We start from the raw sequence: 15,226 nt of genomic DNA, 5'->3' as shown, positions 1-15,226 counted from the left end.
TATGTTTTTGTTGTATGCACTTTTATTTCTCTTAATTTTGTGGAGCAACCTTGTCTACTAGTAGATTATAACTTTTGTTGAAATCACCTGCATATTTCGTATTCTATTCGAAGATGGTGTGATTATGACGTCACGAAGTATCGATATCAAAGGCAAAATGATGGTCTACTTGAAGTCTTTTTAAGAGAGTTTGTCAACACGACAACATGTGTATGGATGGAATAACACACTAACTATTGATTTTAGTTACTACACATAATTGATGTTTGATAATACATGTTTTGTGTCTTTGTTTCTTGTGATACTAAATTACAAATTAATCTTTTTTGTTTTGAGAAAATGTACCTATTTCACCATTGTTATGCCAGTGTATGTGCTTAGTGCATGTTTAGAAATTTAAATGTAGGATACCACTAATAGCTAAGAACAAGAGAGTGATTTGAATTGCATTGATTTTTTTTATTTTTCAGCCCAGATCTGGCCAGTATTCATAATGCTAACGAGATTATATTTTCTTATTCATTTACATCTAAATTGAAGAGCTCTTGTCCCTGGCTTAGAGTGTTTATTCAGTGCATGCCCCCAAAAAAAAATTCAATTATCATGATAGTAATTAAATAAAACGTTTTTCGATTGTTTTTTTTGGGAAAATAAAAAACATGAAAATTACAGCAGATTTCTCTTTCAGAAAGTTATACATGTGTCGGATTGCATTTTTCAAAAACATCACAGAAAAGAAGGCAATTTTAATTCTAATATAATTGTGGTAACTCAAACATACCGAGGGCGGGATGGGGCGAGTTCGTCGACGATAAATGGACCTTGGTTGATTGATCGATTTATATTAGATACATATATACTTTGATATGCTGTAACATTTAAAGTTGTAATTAGGTAATATGTAGATTAAATAATTTCAGGGGCATTGAAACCGCAAAAAAAATGTCGGATATCAATTTGACAAATACTGTTATTCAAATTATAACATTTGCGACCAATTATTTGTTAAATTGATGTGTCTATATCTCTTTCTGAGTAAAAGCATATGAAGCCAATGTCAAAATAAAAAAGACTACCTTGGTCTCGTTTTCGTTTTTTTTGTTGTTCCTGGACTATAAATATGAGGGCTCTAGATATCTATCAATTAATGATTACAAGATATAGAAACATATCGATTACATCATAGAAATTAGGAGAAATAACTTTCGTATGGAATATCAGGATTACTCTGGTCATATTTGTATTCGAAATCCTGAAGATGTTATAAGCATTTTGCCAAAAAAAACGTATTTGTCAGTATCGTTTACGGTTGCGAAGGAGTAGCGATGACAAGAACAACTGAGATATCTCTGATGATAAGTCTACGGTTATGCGGTGTTAGCTTGAAAGATGTAAAAAGCATACGAACTGGTCGATCTGTCTTTAAAAGAGAGACAAAAGATACCAGAGGGACAAACAAACTCATAAAACCAAAAAAAAAAAAAAAAAATACTGACAACGAACACTGTTTCCTCACTAGTAATCATATCTTATATCTTTCTTTTCATATTGGATATGCATTGATGATTCAAATAATAAACTGGAAAAATAACAAATACATTCAGTTTTCTCTTTACGGAAAAACATTCTAACGATAGTATTGTCTTTTGTGATATCAAATAACAAATGTCTACACCTTGACAAAGTCGGCTTCTATAGGTCCTATTTTGGTTGATACTACTACGGGTGAAATGTTAATCAGCGAAAGGTCATTATCTCAATAGTCAGTGATTCGTAATTGACATTGTTTAAATCATACCCATTTTAGAAGTCTCCATTGATAAGTCGAGGTTTAGGTTTCAATTCTTTCACTTGACCTTTGATAAAGATTTATCTTCAAGTCTATTTTGTCCATACAGCTATGCACAGTTTAAGATTATTAAACATGCTTGGATTTGAAATGTTTGAAGTTGATAAATGTGATACATTGTCAAATGACAAATTTATGTCGGTATTATTGCATGGTTTCATAAGAAAACAGTCAAATGAACAAACAAACAAACCGACTGATATATTGTAAGATGCAGGCCTAGACATTTAGTTTATTCACATTCGAAAGTCATCAATAGAAATCAAACTGACATTACCATGGAAAGAAACCAAAAATTAATAAAAAGACAATCAACTGCACATATGGTAAAAAGCTCCTTCTCAATCATTGTTTTAATAAATATAATACTTCATTTTGATTAAAAACATCAATCCTTATTAACTTACAGTTGTATTATATTCCTTCTGGCATTTACATATTGAACGGTGGACATGAGTCGAATGATTCGAAATGAACAGATTTGCCTTGAGATACATGTAGGCGATTTCTAATTTCTCAAACAGATAACGGAAACATTCATTTTTAAAAGAACATCGACGTTTCACCGGTCAATAAACTAAAAAACGTACGATATTATACATGTTATACTGAACATCCCATTTTATCCCGTTTAACCGTACATTTGAAGAGGGAACATGATGACACAAAATGACAAGGTTAGTATCACTGCAATGTATTTGATGTTGGCGGTTCATTTTCACATCTAAATGTAATTTTTATGGAAAGATTTCATTAAATTTACCAAAAAAATGCTTATCAAATAAGTTGTTTTAATAAATGTTAATTATATTTAAAACGTCTATCACATCAATTGTCAGATTTAAATTTGACATTTAATTTCCAAGAACTGAATATTGATCACAAATGATTAAAAAACACTTGATATAAATCAACTATGCTCGAACAGCTGATTTGGACAGATCATTATAATTTATATCCATCAAAACAGATACATCACTGTTTTCAGACATATAACACTTCCTTGGTCATCAAATATCAGTCCCTATGAACTTACATTGGTACTTGTATACCTTTCTTCGAAAAAAAAACAGGTTCACCCTAAGAAACACGTGGGTTGACTTTCTGATTTGTCAACATATCACGGAAGCATATATTCGAATAAGACATCGATGTTTAATAGTTAAACCGTAGGATTCAGGAGAAGGTCAACACACTAAAAAACATATGATATCATAGTGAACATTTCATTTTTCATAAATCTGAAGAGAGTTCATGATGGCACAAAATTATAAGGTTAGTTTTAATGTATTGATTTTGTTGTTGGCTGTTCATTTTCATGACAGAACTTCGATTACAATTGCAAAAGTGTATCACCACTATGTCTTATTGCAGTACTGTAAGCTTGTGAAGAATTTCCCTTTTTCAATAGTCTAAATTATGAATGATCAACAAACGGTACTTAAAGTTTAGACCATATTTGGACGAAGACTTATTTTAGATGCCTTTGTGATGAGGAGCTATTGCTGTGATAAAAGTACCAACATTTCAAAATATTCCATCCTGTAAATTAATGTAGCATGCAATTGAGGGTTCTGCCCTTTCACTAACTCATTTAAAATCAGAGGAATTTCGTATATATTTATTCCTGTTTATGGCGTTCTAGTATTATATTCACTGCAAGAATGGAGTTCATGATTATATTGCAATGAAAGTATCAAAGTTTCTTCAACAATTTATAAAAAAATTCCGATACATTGGTATCCTAACAATAGTGAGAAATATATTTCTCAACAAAATGTATTACTTTATTTTTTTTCATTTCTGTGGTTACATTTTTACTTCGAAGTGTGTAAAGTTTTATAGATATTCTAAATGTTTAAACAAAAACAAAAAAGATGCAAAAATAACTTTTAAAAAGCCTGCTCCCTGGTGGTAGAAGTCCTTTTGCTTTTTTATAACATTTTTCAAATCTTTAAATAAAGTTTTATTTTGCCGTAACGCACACGGCTATGATAAAAACAAAAGGTTTTTGTATTGTTTGAAGTGATCAGAAGAAAATTTGTTTTACATTTTGAGGGAAATTTCAATACACAAAATGTAGTAGCACTTTCCAAAAATGTGCTTGCTTTAAACGCATTTTCTTCTGAAGGCAAGAAAATCATGATTTTTGTTTACTTTGAAATAATACCAAATTGATTTGTAATCGTTTAACTTGATCATTTGATGACTTTTGATTGCAGAAAATGGTCAGATAATTATGTTGCTACCAATTAATTAATAATGTTTAAATTCCAGAAACACATCTTTCAGTGCACATTGAATTCTTTTTAAACAGCCAAACATATAATTGGGGCTGGTATAGCTATACGGTATGGGTTTGTCTCATGGTTGATGTCGTACGGTTGCTTATAATTGCTTACATCCATTTCAATTAATCTTGGTGGATATTTGTCTCATTAGCAATCATACCATATCTTAAATGATCATGTAACCAAATACTTAATTTGCTGAGCAGTATTATGTTGAATGCATTTTAATTCATTGCGTCAATAAATTGCTTTAAAAACTTAAATATCACATACTTTTATGTTCTCTTTTTCAGCTTATATTTATAGTACTGATCGTGGATTTCCTTCCACTATGTGTAAGCTTAGTATTTCAAAATGCTGAAGAAGAACGGCCAAATTTGTTAGTAATTGAAGACGATGCCTGAGGTAAATGCGTTACTAATAAACAGATGTCTTTGAAAATGTATAATTCCTATCAATGTCAGTATTGGTGACTTCAACATACTCATATATTATAAATATTGTACATTTAACATGCTAAAGAAGTAGTATTTCCGCGCCTCTTAATACTCTTAACTAATTATCACTGTTCTGTCGAAAGAAATATAACAAAAACAACAAAACAACAAAAGAACTGCCCGTCTTGCTTTGATAGAGTACAAAAAAACAAAAACAAATGCGGAACCATGTAAACTCTGTATTGCAATTATACATTTTTATAACATATTGATATTTCTATATCATGTATATTGCAATTTACTTTTGTTGCACACTTGTTTTTTTTTTAATTCGGACAACTTTAAAATAAAACAGTAAACCATAAGCAAAATAAAATATACAAAAAGTTTTAAACACTTGTTCATAGTTTCATATTCGGAGCGCCATTAAAAATGATTTTTTATTTGTTTCATGAATTCAAATTTCAAGTGCAATGTGTTTATCATATACTTGTAATATCGACAACACGTAAAAAAATGTAAACCACACATAATAATGTCAATACAAAAATTCCAACTGAACACAACACTTTTGGTCGTTGTAATATTACCAGTAAATGCATTGATGTTTTAAACATACCAGTTCTTTGAAAAATATTTTAAACGTGACTGCTGAGCTGATCACAATAGAACATAATAATATTCTAAAGATCACACGTACATGTATGATGCATATAGATTTGAATGTGAAATCTGACACTTGACGATATACATTTATCATCCGTGATACCGGTAACGCCATTCAAGATGACTTAACACAACCAACCTTATGTTTGAACTATTTTCATCTGGTGTTGAAAGAACACTATACTAAGTAGTTATCAATTATAATCATTGGTTATTTGTATTACATTTACTCATCTTTTATTTCAAAATCCATTGCAGAAACTTTTATAGGAAACTTTTTTGGAAACGGCTTTGGATCTTTTTTTTCCCTACTTTTTTTCCAATCTTTGATTACGGTACCTATGATGGCTATGATGGGAATGATGATTCCCAGTACAACAACTAGTGTCAGTCAGGTAACTTTGACTCCAACAATGCAAGCCTTATCAACAACGCAAACCTCATCAACAACAAATAGTGAGTATTATTGACAAAATCATTTAGCTTATGTTAAGATATAACAAATGTCGGTATTCCCCTCTTGTTACCTTAATATCGCAACGGCCTCGATCTATATGTAGTATGAAGTAGTCCTTCAGTGATGTATGCACCTGTCTGTGATTCATATAGCAACAATTTTCTAGTGCGTCTATCAGAAACATTGAATAACTAAGCTATAGATGTCATAATTACATTGTCAATCTATAATGTTACCAATACATTTGGATGTGTATATCCACCTTTATTTGAAGCAAGCTTTATCGTGTCTAGACAAAAAGCACTTTTGTGTTGATATGTCTTTAATTTGTTATGCTTTATGTTGTTTACAGTTGTATACTGTGGTTATGTTTTATGTTTTTCCCCTGTTATACTGCCATGTCATTATGAGTTGGGTTTCAACTTATAAGTTGGAATATTCCTAATGATTGGTTGTTGGTTGCTTAACGTCCAGTGGCAAATATTCCATGCATGTTAAGGACGAACGATACCTTTTGAAAATTTTGCCTCTCTTTTACAATGGCCTACATGTAAATTATTGTTTTAAAACATTCACTTTTTATTTTTTTTAGTACATTCCAATGGAAGGTAGTGATAAACTGAAAATAAACTCTACTTAATAAACCGAGTTCTTTTTCTTTTTTTTTATGAAAAGTATATGTTTGCATGTGTGTTTGTGTGTGGGCGAGGGATGGGGATGGGGGTAGGTGATCGGTTTGGAGGGGACATTTAAGACAGAATATGCATTTTGAACAACTTATTACACAGACAAGACACATTTAATAAAACATCGGTCAATAAATGTTTGGTTATTTGTGTCGTTGATTACGGTCTCATTTACGTTAACACTCTATCCCAGAGTTCTTATATTCATATTTCATCATTTTGTTTTAATAGAAACATAACATGATACATATCGATAATATTACATGTGCACGAACTATTTGTGGACAGAACGTTAATTCGATATTTGCTTACTTTTCCGGAGCACCTGAGATTACCCCGGTTTTTGGTGTTGCACAGTCTTTAATATTATTTATTGTGTTTTGTAGACTGTTGCTTGTTTTTTGCAATTTGTTGTATAAATTAGCTCTTTTTCTCTCTGATGACATGTCTTTGGCAGTTTATTTTCAATTTATGATACCTCCGCCTCTTTTGTAATGCTTTTGCATTTAGAATTATTCAAAACATTGTGTTGAACGTGGTAACTTTATCTTCATTTATGTTTTTCCATTGTTTTAATTCTTTGAACTCCAATGTTGTCATATTTATAGCACCATGTATTCAAACAAATTGCCCTAATGGTTATGTGTTGCTTACTGACCAAAATGCTAGCCCTAATTGTTACCTGTATAGTGGAAATACTGAGAAATCATGGTATAACGCTTGGGTGAGTAGTTTTAAAATAGAAACAATTTAAACTCTTTATTTCGTAACATATTGATATCATATAATTTCAAATAAGTCCAATTTTTCTTTTTGCAACGAGACAGAGTACACTGACATCGCGTCTCCTCTTATGCATACGTTACCCATTATGCAAAGCCATACTTAGTCAAAATGGCACAAGTATGAATCTGACACAATGGTTGACATAACAGATTCAAAGAATATTCTGGTATTTGAATATTTAAAACTATAAGCTAAAGATCTAAATATACCGTAGCGGTAAACAAATACATTGTTGTACGTAATGGTGACCATAACTAAAGTCAACAGAAGTAAACCGCTGTTCAATAGTCATAAACCGATTAACCGAAAACAAATCAAGGGTCACAAAACGAAACCGAGGTTATAAAACGCATGTAGTGGCGATTTAAGTAGCTTATTCCTTGAAACAATTTATGTAACGAATCTAATAAAATCAGAGTAGTATGAACATACACGAGAACAACCAATTAATTCTGATGAGTATCCTCCTTAAGAATGTCCAAGTGGTATGCTACTGCTAAGATAGGGAATATTGATTATTGGGGTGTTAAAATCATCACGTTTATGAAAGATTCTAGTTTTAAATCGTTGAAGAAGGCTTCATATCCGAACAAAAAATAGATATGCAGTAGACCTTCTAGTCTCGACAGCTCACTGAGATAAGTGATAAGATAAGATTTGGGTTATTGAGTAACACGACAGCATGAACATAACGAAAGTTGAATTAAGAACATTGAAGTTTAGTTTTATGTTAACTGAATTGTCTGGGTAATAATAGTAACCAATAACTAAAAAACAATTATTTTTTTCATCGTATAAGCAGAGGTTCAAGTTGAACATATTGTAGATTATAAAGCTTAAGACAAAATAAAAGTCAAATGGTTTTCTTATATGATACAAAAACAAATTAAAACAGACATACATTCATATTAATATATCATGCTACTTATAAAAATAGGTAGTTGAAATAATGATTCACATTAGAGATGTCTTCTTTTTGCAACATTAGAGGACATGTGCCATGACTCCTGGAGCTTTCCTGTGGAACCCAAACAGTGAGGCGGAAGCCAATTCCGTACAGACTAAACTTATGCTTGGTAAGTTAAGAGTGAAATATCAATGATAATTCTTTATCGATGAAAATATACAGTTGATTGCAGACCAAGCATTACATATAGAAGCACGAAAAAAAACACGCGGCATTTACTCGCGTGCACTTCATGTAAACACCGCGTTAACTCTGCGTTTACTCCAAAATTGTAGTAAACATCAAACGTAAATGGGCGTTTCTTTCCACGTTTACCTCAGCGTTAAGGCGAAAGGAGTGCCTTCTAATTTTGTTAATAGTAAACGGGCTTTTTTCCGAGATAACATGAAACAGGTGCGTCTTCTATATTTTTATAAAGTTAAAAGATATAAGAATATGTGGTTTGTGTGCCATCATTTTCAACTGCATGGTGGCTTACAATAAATACTGGCCCAATGTTAGGACAATGACAGGATCAAAATGAAAATGCCAATAACTTTTTCTTATCACAGGATTTATCTCAGATTTGATGTGTTTAAGCTTTTGATTTTACCATTTTAATAGAGAGTTTCCGCTTTGAATTTTCCTCGGAGACCAGTGTTTTTGTGATTTTACTTTTGACATTGAAAAAAAGGAATTATGTAGATGATTCTTTTGATAAAAAGTACTTCCTTAGATGTCTGCATGAATGAACAGGTTTATCAAAATCGTCATTTTACATGGAATATATAACATGTATAATGTTGATCAACTATATCATTTATAAATTCAGTGGACAATGAATTACGGCAAATATTTTGAAATTAGTGGATTGTCTGAAAACAATGTTTCAAAGATCATATTATGTCGTCTGTTGAATTTCAAGTCTTGTAACATAGCCTACTAGTTAAATTTACAATAATGAGTATTGTTGCAATTGTTAACATATAAAACTTTCTTTTTTCTTGAAATTTTTTAGTTTTTAGTTTTATTTCTAAAAATATTTTTTTAAAGATACTAATCATTTACATTATATAAATAAGCAAGAAAAGGGTATATTTTATTCCACAAATAGTTAACTAGAAAAGAAATGGTGTTGTCGGTATTTGTTCGATTCAAAATCCTTTTTTCTACAGAAGTTTTAATTTACATTGATATAAACTACCTTCTGAAGTTACTAACCTTAACATGCTTAATATCATTCTTTTAGAAAACGAGAAATGCTGTGGGTTGGTGGCAAAAAAGACATTAATGGAAAGTTTGTATTTAAAATTGGCAATACTGGATTTGTATTGGATCAGGTACCATTTGGAGGTAACTTAAAATTTAAGATAATTACAATGAATATATATTTATATTACTATGAGCTCTTCTAAATCAACTTGCTGCTATTTTTGTCTTTTATGGTATTCATAACAATTTATATTGGGAACACCATACCACACAGGTGTGGGAAATGTACTGATATGTGTTGGTAATAACATTCAGAAATTATTGCGAGGTTTTTCTTTAATGTGAATTTTGCGACTGGGTAACCATCGCAATAATTAGAACTCGCCGATTTGACACACACAATAGTATGCAGTGTTTCTTTTAATAGTAATAATTCAAATCTTAGTCTTTGCTGTAATTTCTCTATATACTGTAATAGGGTTAAAGCGATTATACTATAGCTACTCCTCTTTACAGCTTCTGAAGAAAAATGAAATACTGATGAAATTTATACTTAAACGTGTTTTATAACTTTCCACATGTGGAGCAGAATCTTCTTACACTGCCGGTGCACCTGATGTCAACCCTTTTTTTGTGGGGTTTGTGTTGCTAATTCTTTAGTTGTTAATGTTGTGTTTTGCAAAAAAATGTTTGTCTGTTTTCCTTTTTCGCCATGACGTTGTAAGTTATTTTCTACTTACGAATTTGATTGTCAATCTGTATCTTTGTAACATGGAAGTAATTAGGACCCCCTCTAAATCAACTTATGGGACCAAAAGCCGCACCGTTATTCATACATAGATCATAACAATACAGAATATTTGCAATACCAATACAAATATCCGATAGCAGGATTTTGAAATACGTGACAACTTTTTCATAAAAGTAGAAAATTTATAACGAGGCCTTTGGATTATACTATCAATATAGGCAATATTTTTTCTATAGCATCCTATTTCACTACATAAGGGTCTTCAACGGTCTGTCGACAATGTCTTCTAATCATACAACTCTTATACTTTTCTCTCATATGAAAAAGGGAGAAGATTCAAAGAGGGCTTTCAAACAGACAACAAACATACAAAGACAAACACCATAAACTTGTTAAGGACAAACATCACTAACATAATTAGCAGTTAAAATCATATAAAAACTATTCATTAATAACTTAATCCCTGATATGAATCGGGTAGATCTGAGGAACGCTGATGGGCAACAAGTTACTGCTTTACATGTGGTACCTACAGGGTCGCAAAAGAAATTAAACATCTGGTCATAATCTGTTTCTGTTATGTCACTTTTTTTAAGACGATGCATTTATTTCTAGTAATGAATCATAGTCATATATACACTCATGATAGATACCAGGATTAAATTTTATATTTACGCCAGACGCGCGTTTCGTTTGTAACGTTCATTTTGATTGGATAACGTCACTAATTTTCATGGTTGATGCTATGAAAACATACGCGCAAGCGCAGACGAGGTATGACAGAAATTTAAATGCATGATTTGACGTGGTTTTCTGTCAGATATATTAGAATGGAGATAACAATATTGTATTTTAAGCTCAGACGGCATCAATTGGTGATTTGATGGTAGCAAATACCCGTTAACTGGCTACCGCGTCACTAGTTAACTTGATTTGCGATCGATCATCAAATCATCAATTGATGCCGTCGAAGCTTAAAATACAATACAGTTATCTCCTAAATGATAAACTTCGACTTACTGTATATGACGTACAGGGCCAAAAGTTCAAACAAATATGATGATCATTTCGAAACTAGGGTACTTCATACATCTCTTAGTTCCATATATTGTATTTGAAGTCTATAGATATAGAAAGATGTGGTATGAATGCCAATGAGACAACTCTCCATCCAAGTAACAATTTATAAAAGTATACCATTATAAGTCAAGGTACGGCCTTTAACACGGAGCCTTGGCTCACACCGAACAGCAAGCTATAAAGGGCCCCAAAAATTACTTATGTAAAACCATGCAAACGGGAAAAATAACGGTCTAATCTATATCAACGAGAAACACTTATGAAACACATAAACAGACGACAACCACTGAAACTCAGATTCCTGACTTAGGACTTATACCTTTATCAAATACCCCCGTCAGAAGTTGTGGTTTTCACAAAATTTAGGCAAACGAGGTATGAATCTTTGGTGTTGATAGATGTTAAATAATTATAAGTTAAATATATGGTCATGAAAATGAGCTATCAGCTAGCAGAAGCACGATATTTAAATTTTCAATCGTTCATGCCTTAGGTGAAAAAAATCGTAATGTCTTGCTAAAACGATATGTTTAATTTTTGTTATAGGGAAGAGAGCTTTATGTTATGTAGATGATATTACTGTACTGTTAAGTTCAGTCTTATGACACATAAACAAGAAAACACGTTTTTCAGTTTCGTTTTTGTGTCTGTTTGTTTGTTTTAATTTTCTGATTATCCATATTTTATTTTATTTTATTCACAGTTGACATGTTTTTCATGTTACAACAGTTGCAACGAATACTTTTTTTTGCAGTAAATGCGGCAACAAATGCAGGACTACAGACTTTTATTAATACTGATGGTGAATGTTTAGTCCTTTTCATGTTACAACAGTTGCAACTATTACACTTTTTTGCAGTAAATGCGGCAACAAATGCAGGACTACAGACTTTTATTAATACTGATAGTGAATGTTTAGGAATGAGTCCTATCTTTGTTGGGTCTCTGGTTTGGTACTGGAGACCAAGAACTTGTTCTGTTACTGCGTCATTCGTTTGCGAATATCCAAGAGTGAGTTTGACTCATATTTTTATTATAGGACTTAAACATTCTCTTTTCTCGTTGGCAAAAACATGTCTTCTTTAATAAAAGATTATACTCACCGCGGAAAACATCATGATAGGTTATTATCAGATTTAGAACATCTAACGTGTAACAAAAATAAAATTCCCTAGGTAAGGTCAATAATGTAGGCTCATGACGTCATGCACAATTTTGATTTTTGTCTCATTTTTGTCGATGTCAATTTTAAGACATTCTCTTATATATTTTTAACTTATGAAACGCAGATAATATATAAAATAGAAAAAGTGTAGTTACATATCTTGAGCAAATACTAGAAATTGGAGCGTATTATAAACTAAAACAATTGTTATCCTCGGTGAATGCCATATATCTGGAGTTTATAAAAATCGCTGTATCGATCCAATCAAAAGTAACTTATCAAAATGAATATTTTTTTCATATCATAAAGTTATATATTCTTGTTTTTAATGTTCTGAGAAAATATTATCCAAGATTCAGAAAGTCGTACAACATTTTGGGGTTCTATTACAGAGTTTTTTTATTGATATGACTCGTGTGACGATTTATACATGTACAAATACGTCATTATCAAATACTGAGGAATACGCTTCAGTGGATGCATGTTTGAATTTCAAAATACTGTGGATTCACTTACTTTTTGTGGGTTCCAATTTTCTTGGATAAAGGAACACTTTTCGTGGATATCTGAATTCGTGGTTTGGCCAAGTCCGCAAAAAAACCAAGAGAACATGTGCTTTTCATTGAACCTTTAACTACGTGGTTCATCTGTACCAACGAAAGTTACGAAAATAGGTATGCATGGGTACATTGTTTTTTTGTAGAATTGATGACAACTTAGAATTATCGTGCATATTTGATTTCGTAGTTTTGACATATTCTGTTTGCGTTTTTATGGATATTTTCGTAATCCGTTGAACATTTAAATTCATGGTTTCCCTGTGCCAGTAAAATCTACGAAAATTGGTATCCAATGCATAATAATGAATCCACAATCCGTAAGATTAAATAAAATGCATATTCTAATTAATAACTAGATGAAATTACACGAATACGTACATGTATATTAGAAAAATACTTTGAAAGTTGCCAAACATTTAACATTATCGACGATACTATTAATTTCAAAAGTAGTTTATCCTTATAACATATGTAAACAATAATTGATTTACTAGATAATTGGAATCATCCATTTTCCTTGTATATCACCTTCTCATGTATTTGAATATGTCTCATTGATATAGTCTTTTCGTTCATTTTATGTAGAAATTATGTGTTTTTTTTCGAACATTTTTTTTATTCAAATAATTGTAATTCTTTCCAGATTATCAAAATATGTGGTGGCTCTTTAAAATGTCATTGGATGACAATACTCTTTTAAACTATGTAGATACTTGACTGTAACTAAGGACAAACCGAAATGATAACATCTTCTATTTATCAAATTTAAACATTTTGACAAATGGAAAGTCCTTAATTAAAAGTCTAAATCAAAAGATAAAACATATCAAACGAATGAAGACAAATGTTATATTCCTGATTTAGAACAAGCATGTAGAAAATGGTTGATTAAACCTAGTTTTATTGCTAGCTAAACGTTTCACTTGTATGAAAGTCGTATTTCAGCGTCTGGTGCATAAATTCGGTGCCGAGACTTATACCGCGACATTTTAAAATTGTAAAAAAACCTTTTGTGGAATATTCGGTGAAGAATTTTTTTTGTTTTATTTAATTTTATTAATTGTTTGTAGAATATATGGACTAACAATTAATATGTTGTGTATTTTCAGAAGATTTGTCCTTAGATATAATGTACCCTGCCACCGAAGCGCTTCACAAAAAGACGATTGTTTGGTTCATTAAAATCTTTAAACTGACTTATCTATTTCAGTCTGTTTCTGTAATTAGTAACTGATATTCTATAAGTCTCCCTCAAACTAACGTTACGTCTGTAAAGCTTTCAACGAAATATACATCAGATCCGATGCATATAAACTGAATATAAACATATTAAAATGTATATATTATACATTGTTTTTAATTTACATTTTATCTTCATATGTGCATCTGTGTAGATGTAAAATAACTTAAGATACATACTAGCTGTGTATATAAATCTTTACAGATATACAGTCTGATGTATAGTTTATATGCATTTCGATCAAAGAACATTTTTGTACTGTTTTTCAGATAGTATAAATAAGAAGATGTGGTATGAGCGTCAATGAGACAACTCTCAATCCAATACAAAATTTGTAAAAGTTAACCGTTATAGGTCAAAGTTAAGTTTATATGCAATGTAATACATCTCAATAAAGATTGCTTGTACTTGAGCAGTTTTGAAATGGATATTTTATTGGTGTCTCTTGGTTTCTATCCTCTCGAATGTTTTTTTCTCATTTGAGTCTAGTTACGTTTTTAATAATATTAGCAGGTCTTTCTATTTGTCCATGATATAGAACAGGATGTTTTTTGGCTTTTGAATCTGTGTAATCTTAACCGAATGCTTTTCTTTTTATTGTAACCTCTCAGAATACCGTTTTTGTGTGATTGATCTTCTTAAACATAACTGATTTATTTTTTCAAATTGCTCTTACATCCTCAGGATTTCGAAAAAAAAATGTAACCAAAGTAATCAGTAGATACCATATGAGAGTTCTTTTCTCTTATGTTTTTGATACGAGCAGTAAATGATTATAACTCGTAAACCTTAACTGAAGCATAACTTGATCTTTTCAATTTGAGGTTAATGATCCAGAAAATAGATAATGAGGTCAAGGTGTTTCTAATTATGACTTTTAACATATGCTTCATTTTTTAAACAGACTACAAGTATATATGAATATACATGTATATATTGATATTAAATGACTGAATAATAGCCAATGATAAATCTTACGGGGCGATGGATTATTTAATAATGATACATTACACTACAAAATATAATATGTGACAAGATTAAAAGGGCACAACATCACCACAAAATAATGATAATATGAACAAATGTAAAATATTTCGGAA

The 15,226-nt window shown here is 31.0% G+C and overlaps 2 protein-coding genes across 6 annotated transcripts in view; both read left to right on the top strand.

The window, feature by feature from the left end:
- Window positions 1–15,226, top strand: part of LOC127716007 (transcription intermediary factor 1-alpha-like) — a 371,430-nt gene that overhangs the window by 141,619 nt on the left and 214,585 nt on the right. The gene's annotated exons all lie outside the window — the stretch shown is intronic.
- On the top strand, window positions 3,820–14,082 carry LOC127716021 (uncharacterized). Of its 3 annotated transcripts, none has more exons than XR_007988703.1 (7): window positions 3,820–4,545; window positions 5,502–5,699; window positions 6,995–7,110; window positions 8,161–8,248; window positions 9,368–9,471; window positions 12,021–13,000; window positions 13,996–14,082. XR_007988703.1 is itself a non-coding variant. In XM_052222144.1 (6 exons), exons 2-6 carry the CDS (start codon window positions 5,585–5,587, stop codon window positions 11,916–11,918), a joined length of 426 nt encoding a protein of 141 aa, XP_052078104.1. In that variant the 5' UTR covers window positions 3,820–4,545; window positions 5,502–5,584; the 3' UTR covers window positions 11,919–13,431. The 3 variants fall into 3 exon arrangements, 1 of the variants encoding a protein (XP_052078104.1); XR_007988702.1 differs by having other exon boundaries at window positions 11,916–13,000; XM_052222144.1 differs by lacking the exon at window positions 13,996–14,082 and having other exon boundaries at window positions 11,916–13,431.

The sequence above is a fragment of the Mytilus californianus genome, unplaced genomic scaffold (assembly GCF_021869535.1).
Source record: "Mytilus californianus isolate M0D057914Y unplaced genomic scaffold, xbMytCali1.0.p SCAF_9, whole genome shotgun sequence".
Classification (NCBI taxonomy): Eukaryota; Metazoa; Mollusca; class Bivalvia; order Mytilida; family Mytilidae; genus Mytilus; species Mytilus californianus.
The sequence above is the reverse complement of the archived record's forward strand: the minus strand, read 5'-3'. Positions and strand labels throughout refer to the sequence as shown.